Raw genomic sequence first — 26260 nt, forward strand, 5'->3', positions numbered from 1 at the left:
GTTTGTGTTGACAAGGACACCGACGCCTCCAACACCTCTTTTATCGCATGTTCCGAGGAACAATTCTTCTCCAGTGTCGAAAACAGCATGGTGAGATTCGTGCCTTCTTGTCTTGGTCAGACCAGTGATGTCGTACTTGATCATTCGCGCTTGTACCATCAGGTCCTCGATGGATGCATCTGATGCTAGAGTACGTGCATTGAAAGTACAGACGATCATTTTTGTCTTCCTTCGTAGTGGCAGCCTAGGTCGGCCTTGAGATTTTGTCGGCCTCTCCTTTCTCATCCTTCTCAGTGCTGCCATGTCCGTGAAGCCTTCAGGGTCAGGTGAATGAGACCAGTTGTAGTTACTGGTTTTGGCATATCGAATACACAGCAGATAGCTTGACAGGCTCTTCCGTGCGGGCAGAATACTCTCGGTAGCTTGCCAGTCTTTCCGAGAGGGATAGAGGCTTTTGGGGTGACCTCTAATCACCCTTGTAGGTGTTACCATATTTGAACCCTATCAAATATGGTACGACAATTCCAGAAGATGGGTATTTAGTGTTTTATGATGTGTCCGGAAAGCGTCCTGGAGTGTGGCGACGGCTGGGTAGTGGAAGTAGTGTCGAGAGTGGAAGTCTGCCAGTGGGGTATTTATCTGGGTAGGGTGGGTCTCCTGTGTACAATTCGATCCCTGGGTGGTTGATGGAAGCAGACAGGGCAGGGTAGGGTAGATAGAACGTCGAAGAAATAGCTAAGAGGACGAAGAACCTCCGGGTCCGGGCACATCTCTTTGATTCCACTGTTCTTCCTGCATTAACATATGCCTCAGAGACCTGGGCCCTATGCAAACAAGATGAGGACGCTATTCAGGTCTCCCAAAGAAGAATAGAAAGATCTATGCTTGGAATATCACGTTTCACTCAAATGAGAGAACGAATCCAGAGTTCTGACATCCATCGACGATCAAGGATCAGGGACGCTGTCTCATTTGCCAAGGTGTCGAAAATCAGATGGGCTGGTCACGTAATGAGATTTAAAGACGACCGTTGGACTAGAGCTGTTACTGATTGGATTCCACGGGATGTCAAAAGACCGCGTGGCTGCCCACCTACCAGATGGTCAGACTTCTTCGTCAAGATCATGAACGATCGGTTTGAGGCCCTTCATGTTCCCAGAGCGAACAGATGCCATTGGGCTACACTAGCACGCAACAGGGACAAATGGAGACGTTACTGGCGCCCGCTCGAGCAAATCGACGACTAACGGGAAGTTAAGTGATAAGTTAAGTGATAAGTGGTACCATTGAGAATTTCCCAATATTGACAACACTCTTTACAAAACTCCAAATAAAAGAAATACAAATAAGACAATACCGAAGAGTAATGAAATTACTGTCAACAAAAAGAAAAACACAAATGTGTTCAAATAAGAGGGAAAATACTGTTTCTAAGCAACAGCAATCTGATTGACATCTGGTGTTTCAACAGCTTTCAATAATTAACACCAGAATAGAATAACATCTATTACATATGAAGGGTGTGCGGGAGACCAGAATCCTTTGCCTGACAAAAAGAGGAGTCCACAGGGTGGGAGAGACATGCTAAAAGTAGTCTATAGACCAAACATGATTGCCACTCAATGCCTCTCTTGCAAAACACAGTACTCAAAAGAAGAGAGAGAGAACCAGGGGGAGTGCCCTGGCCACAGAGGCAGGGTGGGACGGGGGGGGGGGGGGGGGGAGGGGGGATGCTAGGACCTGTGGTGGGGGAGGATGGGCACTGGTGGAGGGATGGGTACTTGATCATTGTATAACTGAAACCCAAGCACAAAAATTTGTAAGTCTATAACTGTACCTCATGGTGTTTCACTAAAAAATGATAAAAAAAAAAAATAAAATAAATTATCGAGTAAAAAAAATTTTTTTTAAAAATAAAACTTTAAAAAAATAAAAAAAGAGGGGTCCACGGGCCAGAGGACAGTACAGCAGGTAAGGCACTTCCCTTACGAGTAGCTGCTCAAGTTTAATCTGCCATCCCATATGGACCCAAAACCCCATCAGGAGTGACCTCTGTGCACAGAAATAGGAGTGACCCAAAGCAAACAAACAAAATACAGGCCCTGAAACTGTGGAGACAAAGGTTCCCTCAGATACTACTCAATATCAGGGCATGGAGCTGTCTTCTTCTGAGAAAGTGTGAGAGACAGGCTCAAAATGGACCACCAGAATTAATTTAGCTTAGCTTAACAGGAACCCACATTGCAAAATAACTGGTTTTTCTGACCCTGAGCAAGGAATTCAGATACAGGTGCCCCGAGTTGCAAGTCATGAGAAGGTGTGTGTGTTGGGGGGGGGGGGGGGGGAGAAGAGGGGGCGGTCAGACCAGATAACCAGATGTCTCTCACAAGACCCATGTCACAAGACCCAGGACTGCTGTAAAAAAAAGGACATTCCTAAGAACTGACGCAAATGCTGATCTTTAAACTATAGGCTAAGAGTGATGTACTTTAAAATGGATTGGTCAGGAAAGTAAGGGTTATTACAAATCTATTGGCTATGAAATGCACGGGCTCTGCTGTAACGGCCGAGGAAGGCCTATATAAGATCTCCTTTGAAGAAGCTCGGGGTCTTTACCCAACCTGCTGGACCTGCGTGTCCGTGTAGGCGGTTGGACCCTGGCTAGCCAGTCTTAGAATAAACCCTGCTTGCTGTTTGCAGTCTCTGGAGTCTCTTTGTCATTAAAGGGAGATTTCGATCTGCACCCTTAACAGAAAGCACCCAAAGTGTCTCCACCTGGGATCTCCAAACAACAGATCCAATATCGGGAAGGAAAGGAATGACATACCTGAACCCTAGAAAATATTTTTGAAAGCCAAGTGTGGTGAAGAAATAAAGTCAGTGGTAGAAAAACAATACGACAGGCCCTTCCTTGTTGCCCCAGGCAAAGCTGCTGCTTAAACAATAACAACAGAATCTAATCAGTAAACCTCCCAGCTGCCAAAATTATACAAGCATCTTGCCTATTTAAAATGTCACATTTCCCATCTGATATAAATATTTGCCTTCTGCTCACATTCCTGAAGTTTAATACAAATTAGATTCAAACTAAAATTCACCTTGGCACAGGCTATTTAATTTTCTGTCCTTTCAAATGACCCAGATTGTGCATTATGAATATCGTGAAGCCCTGGTGGTCTTTCTGGTAATTGGAATGGATCCTGGGCGCTGGGTCTGCTTTTCAGCCCAGACTTTCTACATTACTTTACACGAGGGAAGGTCTTAACTAGTTCATTCAAATCTACTGAGACATGGCTCAGCCTCAGGAACCTTCCATACACGAATGCAAGACTACCTATTACCTGATTTCCGGTGTGTGTGTGGGGGGGGGGGGGGAGGGACACTCATCATCATCATTCTTGTGCCATGTTTTAAACTATAAAATTAGAGAAGGTAATTTAAAAAAAAAACTTGAAAGACTACTTAAAGCAAACAATGTGAAAAGAATGGAAGGGCTTAAAAAGGCTAGTTTAAGAGACAGATATCACCAAAATCAGCTTCATTGGCAAGGTCATTTTATGTCAGTAATCAGACCTTCAATCTTACTGGAAGGAGGAAAGAAATGCGAAACAGTACAAAAAATGCACAACATGCGCTTTTACACCCTCTTAGGAATCTAATTTTATACTGCATATGCTCTACCTGCACACCAGAAGCATTTGTCTCAAAAGTGTTTCCACAAACCTTGTCACCTAATCCCCTAGAGCAACAGGTTTAAAATTCATGTTACTAGATTCTACCAAAGACCTGAATTAGACTTTTTCTTAGGTACAGAATCCAGGAATCTGCATGTTTAAAATAACACACACACACACACACACACACACATACACACACACACACACACACACACACACACATCCTCACAAATTAAAAAACCCAAACCCTTCCCTCAAATTCAAAAAGAGCTTTCAAACTCAGCTTCCTGGTAAATCCTTCCTATCCCTTCTAATTCAATTGGAGCCCCTAAATTGCTCATACAGAAATTCAGAGCTGCCTAAGCTATTACAGTTACGAGAAACTCTCCCTGGAGCAAGTGATTTCTTTAGATCTCTGATCTCACTTGAACCAAGTAAGTAAAGAAAAAAAAATCCTGCAAAGTCTACTGGTAAGGAGAATGCTTGAGAAACAATCCTTTCAATAGTGCTGTGTACTGATTAGAGACAGAATAAAAATACTAAGTGCTATCAATTAGCAAAGCCTCTCCAAGACCCACAACCAGGGGATACAGAACCAATTTACGGAGCTTGCCATCCCTAACCAGTCACTTTAATACCAATCTGTTTATCATAAGCCAGTATTCCCCAAGTAATGGCCACGATTCGTGTTTATTGTACTTTTAGGCTGCAATCAACACATAGGCACCAATTCAATGAAGCTGCCTCTTCCCTACCATTCAACTCGACTGAGATATTCCTGCATATACAATCAGAAGAGAGCGTTTTCAAAGAAAATATTTTGAAACCATAATTTTGAACATATTTTAAAGATCTTTCAACAACAAAGGATACTTATACTCCCACACAAATGTTAACCCAGAAAGGAAAAAGCCCTCATCTCTATAATTAAGCATCAGTAACTAGTACGAAGTCTGTCTGTCTTAGCCCAGCCCAGGGGGCGGAGAATGCCCCAGAAGAAATGTTTATGGAATGTCTTTAGTACTAAGTGTTTGGTCTACATCACAATCACGACCACCCTGTTGTTCGTCGATTGCCTCGAGCAGGTGCCAGTAACGTCTTCTTCGTCCTAGCCCTGAGATTTTTTTTTTTAAAGTGCCATATTCAAGGCTTTTTCAGGGTTAGGAGAATGAGACCCATCATTGTTACTGGTATTTGGCGTATTGGGTATACCACGGGGAGTTTGCCAGACTCTGCCGTGTGGGCAGGTTACATTTGGTAGCCTGCCAGTTTGTCCAAAGTAGAAATGAGATGATAAGATGGTAAGATGATAAGTTTCTGGGAGCTGAGTGTGATAATCTCTGGATCCTGGCCGTTGTTGGAGTTATACGGCAGTTGGTGGATGTAACTGTCTAGCTACTGGCAGGTCCAGTCCCAAACCGTGCAGGCTTGGAGATCTCAGCCCCGGGTCCCACACACCTGGGTTCCTCTGCCAGTTCTTTTATGCGTGAGGCTCATCCAAGTGTGTGGAGAGTGGTCCCAGCATGGCCTTGGCTGGGCCCCAGAGGTCTTCAGCTGTTGGGCCCTGGTGGAGACAGTCAGGCACAGGGTAGGAGACTCTGCCTTGTTCTCTCCCAGGAGCTGAGTGTGATAATCTCTGGATCCTGGCCGTTGTTGGGGTTACACGGCAGTTGGTGGGTGTAACTGTCTAGCTACTGACAGGTCCAGTCCCAAACCGTGCAGGCTTGGAGATCTCAGCCCCGGGTCCCACACACCTGGGCTCCTCTGCCAGTTCTTTTATGCGTGAGGCTCATCCAAGTGTGTGGAGAGTGGTCCCAGCATGGCCTTGGCTGGGCCCCAGAGGTCTTCAGCTGTTGGGCCCTGGTGGAGACAGTCAGGCACAGGGTAGGAGACTCTGCATATTTGGTCTACATATTTGGTAAATATCTATAAAAATAAACATTTGAGTCTTATTTTTAATCCTTTATTTTTTGTCTATTTTATAATCAACTCTGATATTCTATGATTTATGATTAACATTCTATCACTCAAAAATAATCTCAATTTACAACATGGAGTATCTTGTCTAGGAATTAGTTTCATTTAAATGATAATACTTGAGAGAATTATAAAAAAAAATTTCAATCTTCTGGTAAACCTTGGGGAAGAGGAGCACCTTTATTTCATTTAAAATCAAAGACATTACAAGCTTTCACATTTCAAATGGAATTTTTGTTACTGAAAAACTATGAGTCTAGTTTTTTCAACCTCTGGGAAGTCAGAACTTCATGTTTGTTGGGGGAGGGGGGGGCAGGTGGAGGAAGGAAGAAAAGAAAGAAGGGACGGAAGGAGGGAGGAGAGGAAGGAGAACTGCCTAACATCTTTTTTGTAGACAAACTGTAGAATAAGGGATGGAGCGATAGCACAGTGGTAGGGCATTTGCCTTGCATGCAGCCAACATGGCCGACGCGAGTTCGATTCCTCCACCCCTCTCGGAGAGTCTGGCAAGCTACCAAGAGTAACTTGCCCACACAGCAAAGCCTGGCAAGCTACCCATGATGTATTCGATATGCCAAACACAGTAACAACAAAGTCTCCAATGGAGACGTTACTGGGCCCACTCGAGCAAATCGATGAACAATGGGAGGACAGTGACAGTGACTATAGAATAAAGAAAAACAGTAGAGAGAGGAAGCAGAAAACATTCATACCCTGGCTCATCTGCGGCTTAATCTCTTCATCCACATCCAAGTCTTCTAAAGCTAGGAAATTGTCAACCTAGAATAAGATTCACAGCATTTTTATGCATATTGGACCTGAAGAAAAAAAGTGCAATTAAGAATGCATGAACCCACTCCCACAACATGCAAAGGAGCGACGGCACACACTTTTCTTATTAACTTTTGGGTCTCAGCTTAAAGCCTTTGTGCTCATGATGTTGTTTTCCCAGAAACATTGGAAAGAAACAGCAAAACTGGAAGTTGGCCTGGACTTTGTCGGCACACAAACAAGGTCTCTATCCTGAAAGGGGAAAACAAGCCTGCGGAGCTTTTGAAAAGGGACTTCATTCCAAATTCTCTCCCAGAATATAAACTGTGGCCACCAAGACAACCAAAACAGGGCCTGGGCTTTTTTGTTTTTGTCTGACTGCCTTTTTGTCTCAAGCAAAGGGTAGTCGCTGGTCTAACTATAATCATAACAGCGTGTTTTGCTCTTAAAAGAGCCATAGAGAAGAGACTAAAAAAAGGCAGGAGAGAAAAAGTTCCTTCAAAACAGAATCATCCTGCCCCAAGTAAATCACAAGAGAGGTGAGCAGGGCAAAAAATCAAGTGTTCCCTCTTTCGAGCAAATAAAACTGAAAATTACTTCAAAGGTAAAAAGCAGAGCAAATGACCTTTCCAGACACAATAGCAGCATTTCAATGAAAAATATTCCTTCTGGATTACTGCTTTCCACAGCAAGCTGACAATGAGACATTTTAGATTAACCAAATGGTAACATTTCAGACAAGAACTAATTCATCTCTGGGTGAATATCAAAGAGGGTAAATAAGAAAATGATTCCACCACTGGTAGGAGGGAGGCCTCGTAGCGGCATAATAGCAAGATGCCTTTTATGCCCATGACCTAAAACATGTGCATAACAAAATGCCTTAAAATTACAAATTTACATCTCATAATTGGAATTCAAAAGACAGCCTGGGTCTTCCTCCAGCTCTACTTGGCAGACCATGGCTAGTACATAAGAATTAAACATGGTAAGTAGCTCTCCCTGCTCGTGAGCACGGAATGCAGTTATTTCTTGACACCCAGTGACAGCAAAAATTTATCTTCCATATGACTGGTTTCAGAGATCTGAGATCAGAGAATCTGTGAAGACTGGAATTTCCCTGAATGGTATTTTCTCTGAATGGTAAAGTCCTGATTCTCTATCAAATCCCCCCTTCAATTTGTTAAGGTTTGAGAAAGAAAACCATATTCCACATATTCCAGAACCCAGATCTAACCAAGGTCAGGTTAAATTTCTCAAACACTAATTTAAAAAAAGAACTCTCTCTCTCTCTCTCTCTCTCTCTCTCTCTCTCTCTCTCTCTGAAAAGCTGCTAAATTCTCCATCACTGTATGAGAGACCATGAATGAGTTAATGCATTCCATGTTTTTCTATCTTTAAGGTTTTGCAGGGGAGCCAAACTCTGCCACCCCAAAACACATCTTTTTCTTTTGGCAAAAGACTGAATTCCTTTGAGGGGTTTTGAAAATGACTCTTTTGTTTTGTTTTTTGTTTGGGGACCACACCCAGCAGTGCACAGGGTTTATTTCTGTCTCTGTACTCGGGGATCACACCCAGAGGTGTCTGCGGGACCATAGGTGGTGCAGGGGATTGAGAGCCAGTGTGTGCAAGGCCAGTGCTTTACCATCAGGAATGCCTCCTCGCCTGCCCTTTATTCCTGAGGAAGAGTGGAACTCGAACCTGATTATCTTTGTTCACTGTGCCTTCTCTGAAAACTTACAACCCTGACCTTCTCTTTCTCCTTCCCAGTGGCTTCAGAGATAGCTGAGCCATTTAAAGATGGTCAAGTAACCAAACATGATGAGTTACTCAGTGTCGCTGTCTCTCCCAGGTACACAGGAGGTACACATGTTCACAGGAAGTCCATATTAAACTGCCTTTGGATTTTTTTTCTCCTATCAATCTGTCTGAAGTGTGTGGCCCAGCTCATGAGGAACCCAAAGGGGAAGCTGCTGAGTTCCTTGAATCCTGACAGGTTTGTTTTTTGTTTGTTTGTTTGTTTTCTAAAGAATAAAATTGAATCATGACTTACCATTATCTTTCCTGCCCGACTCATATCACCATGCAGGGAACCACCAACTTTCTGACCTTCATCCAGGACTATCTGGAAAAATAGAGGAAAAAAAATAAAAACCCCAAACAGTGAGGAAATCTTATTGAGCTAAAATGAAACAATAAAATAAAAAATAAATAAAGGAGCTGATCTTATAAGCCCTTCGGATGACAGAATTGTCCTGCTGGTTTCTGGAAATGAGCTGTGCATAATGGGCCAGATTCAGCAGGAATGGTCAGGAAGTTTTCGGGATTTTTACTTCTGTTCTCATCTATGCTATACCAGATTGCTAACCTTTATATTTACAAATGAAAACGCTTCCCACCACAATACCCTTTCATTCTTTCTCTGGGAACCCCTGAAGGTCAAATAAAAGAATACTAACATGTTTTCAAGTTAATGATAAAATAATGCCATCAAACATTTCTTTGCTTCTCACATGATGGTTATAAATTTCACAAATAATGTACTTCCAATTTGCCAAAGGTTGCCAGTAGAGAGTGAATCTATTCATCTCACTGGAAGTAAGTTCTAGAATTATAGAAATTTAGGTCTCTGCTAGAGATGAGACTCATATATCTAACACAGATTGTTTTGTTCCTTTCCTAAAATGACAGTCTCATAAACCAATGTTTCTCAATTTTTTTCCAACTGTGGCTCCTTTCCGAGCTTGTATCTCTCTGTCCTATCAGTTCGAACTCTAGTCTCAATCTCCCATTTATGAGATTCTAAAACTTGTGGACACCTAAAATATCCTGGGGGGGGGGAGGGGAGTGTGTATACGGCCCCCAGTTGAATAACACTGTCAAAAAGAGTTCATCTTTCTTTTTGAAAGAATGATGGAGTAGAAGGTAGAATCTCAAATGACAAAAAAAAAAAAAGTAAAGTAAGCATTCTGTGAAAAAACACTAAAAGTATTTAAAACATCTTTAAAACATTCTGTTAAAAACACTAAACATGGGGGTTGGAGCGATAGCACAGCGGACAGGGCATTTGCCTTGCACACGGCCGACCCGGGTTCGATTCCCAGCATCCCATATGGTCCCCTGAGCACCACCAGGAGTAATTCCTGAGTGCAGAGCCAGGAGTAATCCCTGTGCATAGCTGGGTGTGACCCAAAAAGCAATAAATAAATAAATAAATAAATAACACTAAACACATAAAATCTTGAATTAAAATTAGAAAAGATAACATCCAACATTTATTGGTTAAAACATAGAAAACCATGATAACAAATTCCACTTTAAATCTGAAAGAGATTAACCCACTGGACAGGTTAAAGGTAAATTTTGAAAAGGAAATTCTTTAAAAACATAATAATAATAATAACAAACTCTGTTTCAAACAGAGGATACACTGCTGAAAACACATTCAAGAAGAATGTGTAATGTCAGATCCCAAAAAGTTAAAAACTGGGGACAACCCAAGTTACCATTATAAACTTTGGTTGGTGAAATCATGAAACATAATGATGATTTTGAAAAACTTTACCAAAACTCTGCACCCTTCTAAAATTAGAAGTCTGAGTTACTGACCCAGTAACAGTCCAATATTTCGGTCTTACAGGCTGTCTCGTTGGAGGGCAGGGCTGCGGGGGAGGGTGCACATTCCTAAGCAGTGTTAAGCAGGTAGGAATGGGTGGGTGGGGGGCACAAATTCGTGGCCAACTGGTCTGGAGGATGCTGTGCTGTTGCTCAGCCTTGTGATTCCAGGGGTTCCTGGATTACCACTACCAGGGGGTCTCATGGCCATACTCAGTGGTACTGGGAGCCAGAGGGAGGTTCTTCAACCAGCAGTGTTAGGAATCAAACCCAGGTATACAGTGCTTGCTAGGCATGTAGTAGTATCTCTTTTACTGTTGTTTGGGGAGGGGGGCACACCCAGCATTTCTATGGGCTGACTCCTGACTCTAAGCTCAGAGCTCACACCTGGTGGGGCTCAGGGGACTCTATGGAGTGCTGGGGATGGGTCCAGATGTCCGTGTGCATGGTAAGGTGCTGCCTTCTGTACTAGCTGTCCAACCCTCTCTAACTTTTAAATGTATGCTGTTTCAGGGCCGGAGCTATAGTATAGCAGGTAGGGCATTTGCCTTACACGCGGCTGACCTGGGTTCCATCCCATATGGTGCCCCAAGCACCAACAGGAGTAATTCCTGAGTGCAGAGCCAGGAGTAACCCCTGAGCATCTCCAGGTATAAGTAAAAAAAAAAAAAAAAAAGAAGAAGTAAATGTATGCTGTTTCAACTGAGATTTTTCCCCCCTCAGACTATTTCTTTAAATACACAATGGCATCACCTGTTCCTCTTCTGAACATTGTGATGAAGTATGCAGAAAAATGGTTTTATTTCTCAGATGGTGGCCCTCTGGTTCACTTTCATGAGTTGATTTTCTTGAAGTAAATAAGGTTTCTGAATAGTCAGTTCCAGCTACTCTTCTTTGGGTCACATCATCCTCTGAAATGGTAAAGTTATATAGTATTAAAAAGAATCTGCTACATTCAGTTTAATTTATTTTTTTGTTTACTAACAGCATTTTCTTCACGACCCCCAAATATTTTCAAAGAAATGTATAAAATTAATTATCCTAAGGAACTATGCACTCTTAACTTTATAAAACTCTTTCTAAAATGCTAGGAAATATAATACTATTTCATATATTGTTCTAAAAATACATACTGTGAGCTTATTATATACCAAGCATTATATATATACCTGTTGTTTAAAGGTCAGCATAGAACTTAAAATATGTATCCCATTTCCTCTTAGATTTTAGCAATTTTTCCCTTTATACGGAAGCAATAAGGTGAATTTTTTTCTCCTTATATGTCCAAGTGATTTTAGAAAATTTGTAAGACAAAATGACAAGCATCATAATCCTAAATGACAGAAAATCCTACTAAATAAAAATTTTTTCAGAAGCCATCTTTCTAATCATTACACATATATATGTTTAGATCATATCAAATTATACTGTTAATATTGTAGTAAAATGTAATGAACAATTTTTTTCTAAATGTGATAGTCATGATTTATTTTTAGAATAAGGAAAAATCTCAAATTTGTCCAATTAATGGACTGAGAAAGTTATACCATGATGCCACTCTAGAAATGTCAGGTATAAATCTGGATGAGATATAACTCATTAAACTTTGGCCATGTTGTCTTTGAAAACTGTGAGAGGACTGTCCCAGAGGGTCCTACAAATGTAAACTAAATTATCAAAGCTAGAGACAAAAAATAATAAATTATTCTGGAATCATGCTTTAAACTACAAATTATTGTTAATGTCATTACTTTGTATAAAACAGAAGCTCACAAATTTATTTGAATACCGCCCTCTTTTTAGAAAAAAATTACTCTGTGCCATCCTGTAAATATTCATTCATTAAACAAAGAAAAATTAATCCCCAACTGCACTTAAGCTACAGTCCTCCCCCCCCCCCATCTCCATAAACATATAATTCCAGAATCCATGGGAAGTGGTATCACCCACTTTGAAAAACCCTAATAAAACCACAGTATTAAAACAAGTAACATTAAAAACCAGCAATACTTTTAATAAGCATCTACTATATCTCATTTAAGCCTTAAGACAACCCTAGAGGTATGTATCTGTAGGATAACATTGGTATGTCATTTCTCCCTGGCCACAGGGAGCTTAGGTTTTTTGGGTTACACCCATCACAGTGCTCCTGAGGCATTCCCATTCTGGTGCTTATCTTTAATCTCTTCTCTGTGCTCTCTTCCCCAACCAGTTAATCACCATTTTCCCCTAAAAGAGTACCTGCGATTGTAAAGTCAAATTCCTCAGAAATCTGACTTTGTATTTGTAAGTGAAATACTGCTTTTCTCCTTCCCTTATGTCGTTTTGCATTGTTTACTTCAGAGTAATGTACTTTTTTTTTGTATAAACACAGGAAGACAGTTAATGTTATGCTTCCTAACTTCAGAGTTAATTGACTCCAAATAATATTCACTCTTGGGAATCAGTTTTCTTGACTTAAGCCTCAGTTGCCCTTACTTCCTAGCACCCCAAAAGCAGTGTCCCGACAAGGGCCTGGATGAACCCAGGGCAAGCTGTAAACTACCCTAGCATCAAAAGGGGCCAGGGCAAGCACCATAATACTTAAGCATGGTTAAGAGCATGGTCATGGTCAAATTCTGTCATGATCCAAAGAGTAACAACTGGTTTTAGATCCTACTAGGGTTAGGAAAAAAATCTGGCCTGAGCACTGCAGTCTGGGATCTACAGCAAAAAGTCCCCAGGAGAGCCACCCTACAAGCTTAATGTATCACTTACTGTGTCCATAAAAAAATGAATAATATTAAGAAGTAGAATTAAGATGAATGTTTGTGGTTGTTGGACTAAGGAAAGGAGAAACACACTCCTAGATGGTATCTGGCCCATGAGTGGATCTCCTGGCTGCAGATCTTTAGAAGAGCTTCTCCAGAAGGAAGGTCCTCTACATATGTTGATTGTGCTGCCTCACCTCACCTGCTACCCTCAAGGCTTGGAGGAAGCTGCAAGGTGGAGTGTAGAGACTAGCAATGAGGGACAGGAAGAGACGGGAGTGAGGGGCGGTGTGAGACTGGAACAGGTGCATAGGGAGAATGGAATAAATGGCAACTGATCACCAACCAGCCTGGTGGCCCTGTTCTCTCCTTCATACATCTGTTGGCGGCAGATGCAGGCTAGGGTGAGGGCAGTGGCTCATGGCCCTGAATGCAAATGACAGACGAGAGATACATTGCCACCACCTGCAGTGCTCACTCATTTATTTTGTCATTACACAGATATCCTTAGAGCCCATTCTACAGATAAGAAACCCAAGATCTACAAACAGGTTACTTATTTTGTCCATGCTGTTAAGTAGCAACGTGGGGATCTGAACCCAGGTCTTCTGAGTAAAAATCCATACTCCCAACCATTAAGCTACGCCACTTAAATCTAACCCAGATCTTCTGGCTAAAAATCTATATTCCTAACCATTATGCCACTTAAATCTAACAGTCCAAACAAAAGAAAAAGGGCCTCCGAGAATTAAGAATGCAGCAGAAAAAGAAATTCCAGAGAAGAGACAAGGAGTGAGTGAGTGCAATAGTACTAGACGAACCAAGGACCAAGTTCTTAGCTAAGATGTACTAGGTATGTTCCAAAAGTAGAATTCCCTTGCAACAAATGAAAAAAGTATAGACAGGAACTACAGAAAAGTGACAGAGGGGTTCAAGTGAGGCCAAGTGGCACAAGTCAAAGTATTGTCAGGTTGGGGAACCCTTGTTCAACCCTTCTAGTGCTCCACCATGAGTGTTTCCAGAGACACAGAAAATACTTAAGCGGTGAGCTTCTTAAACAGGCTTCTATACTGAGGGGACGAAGTGATAGCCTAATACAGTAAGGTAGTCACAAGTGTTTCTCTTCAGTTAATAGTTCTATGGCACCAGTACTGGTGAGATCCTTGATCTGATCATCACACCCTAGGACTGTCCAGTTGGAATCCTTTGTTTAATTCTGAATATTGGATCGTTGGTAGAATTAAGACTTGTGGAAATCTCCATAGAACACCGACACAGAAATACCAAGTGGGGAAGAGAGGTAAACAAGACAATAATACACTGATAACTCATTAAGCTGGGGAGGGAAAATACAAACACTGAACACATCACTCTCTCTAAAAGGATTAGATTAGCTAATAACCACAAGCACAACAGGCCAGCTTGCTCTGTTTCCTCCTGCAGGAGCTTCATGATTTCTAATTAGTTACTACTAGGAGGGTAACCCCTGCGTTGGCCTCCACAAATTCCAAAAAACTTGAGCATAAAGCACTGGCCTTGGCTACTGGAGTCTTAGAGCAGCAGGGGTTTCTGCTATGAGTCAGGCAGAGGGAAGATTGCTACTGTAATAAACAGCACGACAGAAGACAAGTTAGGAATCATTTTAGGATTCAACCTGCTTACGTCTTGCTCATTTACAGCCACAACAGTTCCGTCCCTAATCAGTGCCAGCGCCAGATAACAAGTGGTAGAAGGGCAGAGCAAGATGATCCTGGGTCTGCTTGAGAATGGGGGTTATCTGCATAATAGGGCTCCTGCAACTTCATCTAAATAAGACGCAATGCCTCCTGTGATGACCTGTTATTTCTTAGTGTCTTGTTTAATACAGAAAGGAGCAAGCTCAGCTGTCCCTGCCGTCCCTGCCTGTCCATTATGTCTAGCACAATCTAAATCCAGTATTTACTAAGAAAATACTATATACCCAGCACAACACGGCTATAATTATCTATTGACATGAAAACTTGAAGAGCACAGTGATTTCTGGGAAGAACAGATGTTTCAAAAGGATGGGTTCCATTTGTTCTCATAATCACTCAATGTACCCCTCCATCTGCAATGAAAGAGGCAGGTTATTTGACAGAAAATCAGATGAGATTCCTTCAAAATTAAAAAAAAAAAAACGCATGTATAATGAATGTCCAACTGCTGATGCTGATGTTGAATTGATGTTGGGTATTCCATACCTAACAAAACTTCTGGTTCACTCTTTTGAAACTTCTTCCTTCTGTAAGCATAAAGCTTTCATTTTTAAAAAAAAAAAATCAGAAGATTTATAGAAGATAAATATCTTTCTCTTTCACACTCTCTCCCTCAGTTCCTTCTTCCTATAACTTACAAAAATAGAGTGCATCACTCCAAAAATCCAGAAATACTTCTTATGAAGGATTTTATCCACACCTGGAAGTTCTCAGGGCTTACTCCTGTCTCTGCACTCAGGGATCACTCCTTGTGGAGCTCAGGGGACCATACGTGGTGCTGGAGATTGAACCTGGATTGGGCATATGAAAAACAAGTGCGCTACCCACTGTATGATAGCTCCAGAGTTTTATAACTTGTTTAAAAACAGCAAATAATAATAGCTCTTGGCAGAACGAGATGGAGAAAAAAGTTCTTTTCCAATATGAGAGTGTCAAAAAGGCAAAAACCGGTGCAGTCCAGAATCCACAGTGGCCAAACAGCTGATTGGCGAGCCAGCCTCTGCTTCCTAGAGCTATCCTGGTGGCAATCCGAAAGTGCCACCCAAGTGTCTGTCTCATCTTCTTCTGTTTCTGTTTTTCATCAGAGCTCTTTTCTACTGTTTCATCTTATCCCTAATGTTTCTTGCTTTGAAATAAGTGTCAGACATAATACACTTTAGAAATCTGACAGCAATATTTCAGAGAACAAGTAGGTTATTGAGACCTGAAAGAGCGTTTCTTTGGGCATTTCTGAGTCAAAACTTCAATATAGATGAAACAAAGAGGTTTTTTCTAAAGGTTTCATTATTCTGAAGCAATGGAATTTCAATTTTCTTTTGATACCAGACAAGCTTCCAACAGATCTCCCTTACAAGGCCACCAACTATATCTACAGTGTCTAATTTCAGGCCAAAGAAAAAGGTTACACTCCTTGAAAAAGCTGAAAATACCAATGCTCTACCCCAGAGCACTGCCCAGATGGCCCCGGTGTCCCTGAACACTCCTAGAACGGCAAGGTGGTCCCAGGCACCACAAGGACTGAGTACCATCACCCTGTCAGGTGGCTTAGTACTCACTAAACCACCACGCTGTGTGGGCTGAGGAGAGCCAGGAGTCATCTTTGAGTCCCTTTATTTGAACGATCGGTTTGAGGCTCTTCATGTTTCTAGAGCGAACAGACGCCATTGGGCTACACTAGCACGCGACAGGGACAAATGGAGACATTACTGGCACCCGCTTGAGCAAATCGATGATTAACGGGAAGTTAAGTGATTAAGTGATTAAGATTTGAAAGCACCTCCCCTCATGAAGAAAGAAAGAAAGAAAGAAAGAAAGAGAGAGAGAGAGAGAGGAAGGAAGGAAGGAAGGAAGGAAGGAAGGAAGGAAGGAAAAGAAAGAAAGAAAGAAAGAAAGAAAGAAAGAAAGAAAGAAAGAAAGAAAGAAAGAAAGAAAGAGAGAGAGAGGGAGGGGGAGGGAGGGAGGAAGTGAGGGAGGGGGGAGGGAGGAAGGGAGGAAGGAAGGAAGGAAGGAAGGAAGGAAGGAAGGGGAGGGGGGAAGGAGGGAGGGAGGGAGGGAGGGAGGGAGGGAGGGAGGGAAGAGGGGGAGGAGTGAGGAGAAGGAAAAGGAAGGAGAGAGGGAAGGGAAGGGAAGGGAAGGGAAGGGAAGGGAAGGGAAGGGAAGGGAAGGGAAGGGAAGGGAAGGGAAGGGAAGGGAAGGGAAGGGAAGGGAAGGGAAGGGAAGGAGGAAGGAAGGAAGGAAGGAAGGAAGGAAGGAAGGAAGGAAGGAAGGAAGGAAGGAAGGAAGGAAGGAAGACGCCTTGATCAATTCTAGCACGAATCACACACTGATTGACATCTGCCTGATGAAAGCTCTCAGTCCCTTTCAGAGAACTCAATTTTGAATGAAATTTTAAGATTCAAATTCAGATTCAGATTCACCCACTCCAAAGCCAAATTCCCCGTCATGCCAAGAAGCCCCATCACCCATCACAGATCACTCCAAATTGCCTCAGATTTCCCAACAAAGCCCGCCAGCCACCTCTGTGTGTTTGTTCTTCTGCACCACGGTCAACAGCAATATAAATCAGGAACATGCTCTCCGTCACAAACAGATATTGACTGTTGCAAGATGGAAAGGAAACATTCATGGGGGGAAATTCAGTGCAACAGCGGGCAGTGGCAAATAGCCTTCTGCAAAGAGAATAGGGGATAAGCAATCATGCTTATAACAAGGTTGGGTACTTTGGAAGTCAGGGGGTGATTTTCACATTATACTCCTTGCCTAGAGCGATGTTTCTCTGGACAATAATATTTGCTCTTGATTTGTCCAGCCAAACTACTTCACTCCACTGCTCCTTGATCACAGGCGCCTTGGTATCTGGCCTCCCCCGGAGCGATAGTCGTTAGGATTAAATAAGCAATTTAAAAACCAATCAATCATAAATCAGAATAAATCCAAAGAAGCTAAATTCAGCAGACAAATGTTTTCTCTAAATTCCCTTTGCAGTGCTCCGAATTCCAACTGTTTTATGTTCTTCATTTGAAAGGGCACAGGGAGGAGAGGATTACCTCAGCCTGGCCAGTCGGGAATAATTGTGCTTTCCCCGAGGCTGGATGATAATTGACTCATTATTCATAGTCATAGCTCTCAAACTGCCAAGACACAAATGCGCAACCCAGGCCCGGAAACAAAAAAAAAATTGTGTGTCAAAAGCCAAGAAGAGGGACACAACAGCAATAAGTTGAAAATCTGAAATGTCTAGTGGCAAGCACTTACAGAGAGAAAAGGGAGTAAAGTAGATACAAGTTTATTTTCAGGAAGAAAATCTACCTTAGTGGCGAGTTCTATAAGTCATCCCATCCCAGATTTATATGCTGGCTACTCAGCTATTAGGAAAGATGAAATCTCACCTTTTACTACAGCATGGATGGACCTGGAGGGGAACTTGCTAAGCAAAATATGGTAGGAGGAGAATGATATTGAAGGGTGACACGTAGATGGAGTATATAAAGAAACAATGCAAGGGAGCAGATGATGCCAATGAAAAGGAGGCTTTGAATTCTGACCACAGAACAGAGCTTACAAAGAAGGGGAGAGAGTGGGTGAGAAGGGTGGAAGGGTTCAGTGAATTATTACATTCACTGGCAGTGAGCTGAATTATTACATTCACTGAGTAGTAAGACTTAAAACACGTTGACACCCTACAACATGTAATCATTTACAGTCTAACATGGCATTAAAAAAAATTAGATCACCTCAATAAGAAAATAAGTTAAGAGGTTTGCTTTCCAAGCCTGTGTTCTCTCTGGAATGATATTAGCTCACTTGCTTGCCTCGGTCTCTGCTTTTTCCACTCTGCAGAAGCGCCTGTTCTCTCTTGAACACCTTCTTTCTCTCTTTCTCTCCCCTCACATCATTCTAATCAGTGTCTTTCTGTAAAAATTATCTTCCTTCACATTGCCATCTCCACCTGAAAGTCTTTTCTGTGAGGGAAGGGGACAGACCCAGAACACCTGTGCCAAGGTGAGGACTGCCTTTCCCTTCCTGCAAAGGGCAATTCCTTGCTCCAGTCTTCGTCCATGGCATCCCCAGAAATAGGGTGACAGGGATCAACTTTCACATTGTGCAGAACAAGTGGACCCCAAGGCGTAACTTGATGGCTACCTAGAGGTGCTGGTGGGACATGAACGTCTGTTTCAGGTAGGTGTTCATGGCAGACTTTACCTGTCCTAACCCAAGCCAGGCATTTCCCCAAGCACTGGTGGCTGAGGTGGGTCAAGCAAGTAGAAGGGCAAAGCATCCTTTCCTCAAGTCTACCTCCCTCACTCCCAACTTTGCAGAGCCACCAGCAACACCACCATCCATGTGACCTTCTTTCCTCCAATGTTTCTCTCCCAGGCCCCAATCCAACCACTTAGCCAGCACACAACAAATTCACTTCTTATTGCTTCCTCCAAAAAAAAAAAGGAAATGGCAAATGAAATTATCAGGGGGGAATTTTTTTTTAAAGCAAAAAATGAACATAAGAAAAAGTTAAGAAACAAAACTTTCATTCTAGACTTCAACTATGTGCAAGATGACGAAGCCCCTGTCTCTTACAGAATTTACGAAGAAGTTAAGCCAGGGGACAGAAACCACCAAAATTGAACACCGCCGTGGCAGAAGGTAAGAAGAAAGGGACCAAGTCAGAGCATGGGTAAAATCACAAGTGGTTTGGGAGCCTCGCTACCTGCTTCCCCAAAGAACGGGTTGTCTCAGCTGGGCGTGGGAAGACAGAGTTTCCACCAGCAAGCACAGGGAGGAATGAGTTGTCCTGGAGAGAGAGGGAAAACTGACTATGCACCCATGGGGAGGAGGCACAGAGGCTGAGTAAGAATCACCTCACCCAGCGGTCCAGTGGCGTGTGTGTTATATATACTATACTGATGCCACCCTGGTGCCAGCAAATTGCTATGTGCATTGACACTGTAAGAATCAGCTGATGAAAAAGTGGGGCCACTGAAATGGAGCAGCAGCCTCTGTGGCAAAGCTGTGGGTAATAGTGAATCATGTGCTATCACTCTTAGTGGACATGAAAAAGGCAACAACAGAAAAAGACCTGGGTGTGGGAGGTGCCTTACCCAAATCAGAACTCACAGGGAGTCTGATAACACACCACTAAAATAGGTAAGGGTATCAAATTAGTCCAGATATAAGGACTTCTAGACCCCACCCATGGTCTGAAGACTTCTCCAAGAAGAAAACCTTAGAACCCTTACTTAGGAGAAGAGGGACCATCCTCTCTGCAAAGACACAGCTGTGAAGGGACTCTCCGGGCTTCCACTGCTGTTGATCAGCTAGCCTGTTTCCTGAACCTCCATCTTCAAGTGGTTTGTGCCCACCTCCACTTCACTCTTTCCTGCTACTTGAATTGCATGCTTGTATTTGTGTAACGTAGAATCCCTCAATAAAATTATATTGTAGCTATATGCAGTTGGCTTGAGTCAGAGTAAAACCTCTTCAGGTTAAGGTGGCAATTAGCACTCTTGCAACCAAACCTGATATTATAATTTGGAAAGGGTGCAGTATACTGAACATTACCATGGGCCATGGGATTTACAGTCAGAACTGGGCTTTAAGAGATCAATCAGGGACACTCCTTCACTGTTGGTGGGAATGTCCACTGGTTCAGCCCTTCTGGAAAACAGTATGGACGATTCTCAAAAAATTAGAAATTGAGCTCCCATTTGACCCAGCAATACCACTCCTGGGAATATATCCCAGAGAGGCAAAAATGTATAATCGAAGTGACATCTGCACTTGTTTGTTCATTGCAGCCCTCTTTACAATAGCTAGAAACTGGAAGAAACCTGAATGCCCAAGAACAGATGACTGGTTAAAGAAACTTTGGTACATCTACACAATGGAGTACTATGTAGCTCTTAGAAAAGATGAAGTCATGAAATTTACATACAAGTGGTACAATATGGAAAGTATCATGCTAAGCGAAATGAGTCAGAAAGAGAGGGATAGACATAGAAAGATTGCATTCATCTGGGGGATATAAAGTGACAAAGTATGAGATTAATACCCAAGAATAGCTGAGATCAGCACCAGGAGGATTACTCCATAACTTAGAGGCCAGCCGGGTATCCTAGAGGAAAGGGCTGTTCGGATAGAGAAGGGAGCACCAAATAAAGGATGTTTGGAGGATCCTCCCAGGAGGGGAGATGCATGTCGAAAGTAGACTATGGACTGAACATGTTTGCCACTCAATGCCTCTTTTGCAGACCACAACACCCAAAAGGAGAGAGAGAACACAGGGGATTGCCCTGCCACAGAGATGGGGGGATGGGGGGATGGGGGTGGGAGGGATATTATCCATGGTGGTGGAAAATGGGCACTGGTGGAGGGATGGGTATCTGATCATTGTATAATTGAAACCAAAGCACAAAAAATTGTAAATCTACAACTTTAAAAAAAATAAAATAAAATAAAGGGGAAAAAAAGAAAAAAAAAAAAGAGATCAATCAATAGAACAGAGCACAGTGGTTAAGATACTGGTCACAGTAAGTACTGCAGGATAACGTTGGTTTGCCCTTCTTCCCTGGCCACAGGGAGTTTGGGTTTGTTCATTGCTCCCCCAAACTGTAATTACCTTTGCCTCCTGATCAGACTCTGCTGACTTGTAAATATTGTTTTTCTCTTCTCCTTAATGTCCTTTGCATGGTTAGTTACTTCAGAGCAATTGTATGGACACAGGAAGACAGATAAAAAGATAAGCCTGTAACTTGGGAGTTAATTGACTCCGGATAATATTACCTCTCTCGACTTAAGCCTCAGTTTCCCTTACTTCCTAGATCCCTAAAATCAGGGACCTGACAAGGGACTGGATGGACCCAGGGCAAGCTGTGAGCTACCCTGGCATCGAAATGGGCCAGGCCAAAGTGCTATAATGCTTAACTATAAGAGCATGGTCATGGACAAATTCTGTCATGATCCAAAAAGTAATAGGTAGATTTATTAACCTGCTACGGTTAAGAGATTAATCCAGCCTGAGCACTATAGTCTGAGTCTGTGGCGAGATGTCCCCTGGAGAGTCGCCCCTATAAGCCTAAATGTATCTATTACTGTGTCCATACAGAATGGCAAATATTTGAAGAAATAGGAAGTAGAATTAAGATGTTATTTAAGTTACTGGTCAAAAGAGAGGAGAGAAACACCTTAAGTGCTGTTTTGCCCTAGTGGGCTGCTGGTAGTCAGAAAAGCTTAATAAACATGTTGATTGCGCTGCGGGGGGGGGGGGGGGGGGGGGAGGCTTGGTTTGGGAGGCCTCGTTAGAGAAGAGGTGGTTGCTGGGGAGAGACTGAGAGTTAGAAAGTTGGGGGCAGAGCAAGGGGCCAGAGTTGCAAGGAGATTACACAGCAGAGGATGGAGAGAGCAGGAAGAGCGTGAGAGTTGGAGAGAGCTGAGGGTGAGTTGGGGAGAGAGTTGTGACATTGTGGAGAGTTTAGGAGAGATGAGAGATAGAATAAATGGCAACTGATCACCAACCAGCTTGGCCCTGTTTCCTCCTTCTTCGGCCCAAGGCAACGGCCATCCCAGGTGGGGAGGCAGTTCAAGAGCCGTACACAGGCATTAGTTAATGTGTGTTAGCATCACCAGAGCTAAGAGGAGTTTACATCAGTACAAAGCTAGTGTCATAACCCAGGTGAGAAGTACAGAGAGACTGCAATGGATTTCAGAAAGGAAAACGGGTCTTATAAATTGAGACTGAGCTCGGGGCTTCTAAAAAAGAAATGAAAACTCTCCTATAGGTTATATTTCCTCTCTTCAGATATTTACCTTATCTTGCCACTGAAATCTTTACTATTATTTTAGCTGAATTTGGTATGCACTGGGTAACATATTTTTCCATGATTTCTATGAAAATAGAAATAAAGCAATTTCTATGGGAGTAGTAATAAAGCAAGCTTGCACCCTGCCAAATGGGCCATACTCTGATGCAGAGAGAGAACCCATATTAGCCCTACAGATAAAGAGCTCACTTTCTCAACAGAGTCAGTCAAGGCCACCCAAGGGAACCAGCTCAACTCCCTGAATCCCTGACAGAGGGACAGCTTCTGGTGAGGATGACCACAGTTGAGAGGCACTTTGTCATTACTAAAATGTTTGCTTCTTTTTTGTATCACAATCACATCTACTTAAAACTTTAATTGTTTTGTTTGTTTAGTTTGGGGGACCATATCCAACCGTGCTCAGGGCTTACTCCTGTCCCTGCATACAGGGATAACTCATCACTGGTAGTGGACTTGGGCAACCATAGGGGGTGCCAAGGATTGAACCCAGGTCCGCCCTGTGCAAGGTAAACACTCAACCTGCTCTACTATCTCTCCACCTCAAAACTTTGAAAATCTGTTCCCCAAAACATGTATTTTCTAAATAAAAACAAATATTTCCAAATAGGATTTTCCTAGTTCTTAAGCAAAATACAGACTCACAAACCAAATACTCATTCAGTGAAAATTGGGTAAGAATCTATGTATCCTAAAATATTGCCTTGCATACCTTTTTTTTCTTTTTGTGTCACACCCGATGATGCACTGGGGATATTCCTGGCTCATGCACTCAGGAATTACTCCTGGTAGTGCTCAGGGGAACTTATGTGATGCTGGGAATTGAACCTGGGTCGGCAAAACGCCCTACCCACTACGCTATCACTCCAGTCCCCTGCATATCTTTTTTGAGGGCTAATTTACAATCTGTTCACTTTAAATGTACCAACCAAAGGTTTTATGTGCAATCATTATGACAATTAAAAATTTTTAGATCATTTTCCTCACCCCAGAAAGGTCTTCAGTCCTCATCTGCAGCTACTCTCTGCTTCAACTGCAGGCAGACACTAATCTATGTGTTTAAATCAACAGATTTGGCCTTTTCTAGATATTCTATCTATATAAATAAAATCAGGTGAGATACGATTTTTTATGCCTGACTTCTTTGCTTAAGGATAATAACCCCTTGTTGATACATCCAAGTAAGAATATTTTACTTATTATCATTCTCAACCACTATTGTCCATTTGTTTTACAATTCACCAGTCAATGGACATGTGGATGGTTTCCGTATTTTGCATCCCCTTGATTATGAAAGAACCACTATCACTAACTCAAGTCTACACAGTATCACAATATGGTAAAATGGAAACAACAACAGACGATTGCAGAATTCTGATTTTCTTTCCTCTGTTCACTGACACTGCAAAGGTCTACCCATCTTACTTCCTCAGTAGGGTCACAGTTTTACAATCAGACTACTCACTATATACGTTCCTGTTTCTTCAGGTTTAGATGAAATCATCTGCTATTCATTAATCTACTTCTTCCCATTAAAACAGAAACCCAGGAAAGCTGGGCTCTCTCCCCCAGGAATTTAGAGTTCCTGAAAGGGGAAATACCCATTCACCTCTTCAAAGGATGTATAACAATTAATTCTAGAATGCAGTGTGCTATCCATCCTTCAGCCCGTGAGCCCCTGTTGTTTAACACTGGCTAGGCTGAAAGGCCAGAGGAGGAGCTCAAAAGGTACAGGACATGGCCTCTGTTTATCAGAAATATATTTAATAAATCATGCTCACCCAAATGCATACATTGTGCCTATCTTTCTGCCCATATTTCCACATCTCAGAATTTATCCAAAAGAAATAATTAAGTGGGCAAAGATTTTACTACAGACACAAAAATATCTACTTTAGTCCCTTTAAATGTTTCACTTAACCAAGGCTTTAAATTTTTACATATCTTGGGGCTGGACCGATAGCATAGCGGGTAGGGCGTTTGCCTTGCACGCAGCCAACATGACCGACACAGGTTCGATTCCCAGCACCCCATATGGTCCCCCGAGCACCGCCAGGAGCAATTCCTGAGTGCATGAGCCAGGAGTAACCCCTGAGCATCGCCGGGTGTGACCCAAAAACCAAAAAAAAAAAATTTTTACATATCTTTGAACAAGCATTTCTAAATATAAAAATTTATCCAGTGGCCATAAAAATTAAGGGTACAATGATGCAGCTACTAAAACATATTTATCTATACACATACGCACAAGTGTATTATATTTTGTCAATAATTTTCTGTGTCTATGTGTGCATATATTTGACATATTAGCATATGTCTAAACCTACATATAGTCAGCATTACAACAAGGACTTTCAGGACTACCCAGGTGATCTTCACATGACCTTAGGAGTCCCAAGAGGGACCTAAAAAATAAGGACCTAAAAATTAGTCCACAAACAGGACCTAAAAATTAAAAAGCAGGATCTGTTCACTCATAAATAGCAGTTAGAGAAAACAGATTAACTACAAAAAAACAAAATTCAACACTGAGACTATAAGACCAAGTAATGGCCACCAGAACAGAAGAGGAAGAAGTGGTACAACTGAGACAAAAGGGACAACTGTATGGTGAAGGACAGAACTGGAGTTTTAATGGGAAACACGGTAATGTCTACATGTGCTAACTTTTACCTAATGCATGATTTTCAATGATGACACATTTTACCTAATGCACGATTTTCATATGATGAAGCAAAGGTTCAGATGCTATGCTACTTCAATTTAAATTAGCAAATAGGATGATGGGGTCATGTAACACTGAATATAAACTGTGCTTTAAAATTTAATTAAATTTAAAAAAATCAAAAGGTATCTGACACCTTATTTTTGTCAAAGCATGTAAATACCTTTTCCTAAAGGTTATGTGTAGGCATAGTATTTAATCTATCCACAAGAGGCCAGTATAGCATTAGATCCTGAACTGTATCATTTTACACTACAAAATGGACACCACAAACACTGTATAAATGCACTATACAGAGACACTGCGTATCATATATTATTCCTACTTGGTTTTACTCTACTACATATAACTGGCTTATTTTACTACACATGGTTGGTTACTTCTAGAAATAGAATACGAATAACTAATGCTATAAACAGAATTTTACATTTTTTATATTGCACATTTAAGATTTCTTCAATAATTAATCTTGATGTAGCTCTTCTAAGTCATGAGCCTCATAATCAAAAACCTTTACCCTTGGGGCCGGAGCGACAGTTCAGTGGGTGGGGAGTTTGCCTTGTACCTGATCAACCTGGGTTCAATCCCGGCTTTTTTTTTTAATCTAAAAAAAAAAAATCTTGTAATGCACAATTGATAACAGATAACATTTTAAAGAATACTTTTACAAAAGGAGAAAAGCCTGCAACAGGATGGCTCCCCAGAAGGAATCTATAGACTGCCCATGACGTTCAGACGAATCAGGAGTAAGCCCTGAGTATTGCCAGGTGTGACCCCAAAGAGCCAATAAATAATTAAAAAAAAAAAAACCTTTACCCTTGAGTAACTCTTTAAAACTTACCAAGTACCTCTTGTCTATTTCCTCTGGTTCTCACCAAAAATATATGAGACACTGAGTGCTTAGAGTAGGTAAAAGAACAAACATGATAAGCTCTCAGTATCTGTGTTACAGAGCACAGTGCCCAGAAGTGGGGGAGGGAGGGAGGGAGGAACAGAGGAGAGAGAGAGAGAGAGAGAGAGAGAGAGAGAGAGAGAGAGAGAGAGCCTACCATAGACGCAGGCTGAGGGAGATGAGGTGGCGGGAGGAAAACTGGCATCATTTGTGGTGGGAAATGGAGACTAATGGAGATGGGTGTTGGATCACTGCATGACTGAAACCTGATCATGAGCAGTTTTGCAACTGTGTATCGCACAA

At 42.0% G+C, this 26260-nt stretch overlaps 1 protein-coding gene across 1 annotated transcript in view; it reads right to left on the reverse strand.

The window, feature by feature from the left end:
- The window catches only part of IFTAP (intraflagellar transport associated protein), an 80213-nt gene that overhangs the window by 21606 nt on the left and 32347 nt on the right, over positions 1-26260 (reverse strand). Inside the window, exons 3-5 of the mRNA XM_056135762.1 lie at positions 10794-10951; positions 8479-8550; positions 6368-6434 (exon numbers count right to left, since the gene is read on the reverse strand). Coding sequence (XP_055991737.1) covers positions 6368-6434; positions 8479-8550; positions 10794-10951 — 297 coding nt within the window. The remainder of the gene's footprint in view (positions 1-6367; positions 6435-8478; positions 8551-10793; positions 10952-26260) is intronic.

The sequence above is a fragment of the Sorex fumeus genome, unplaced genomic scaffold (assembly GCF_029834395.1).
Source record: "Sorex fumeus unplaced genomic scaffold, SorFum_2.1 ptg000007l, whole genome shotgun sequence".
In the NCBI taxonomy this organism is placed as follows: domain Eukaryota; kingdom Metazoa; phylum Chordata; class Mammalia; order Eulipotyphla; family Soricidae; genus Sorex; species Sorex fumeus.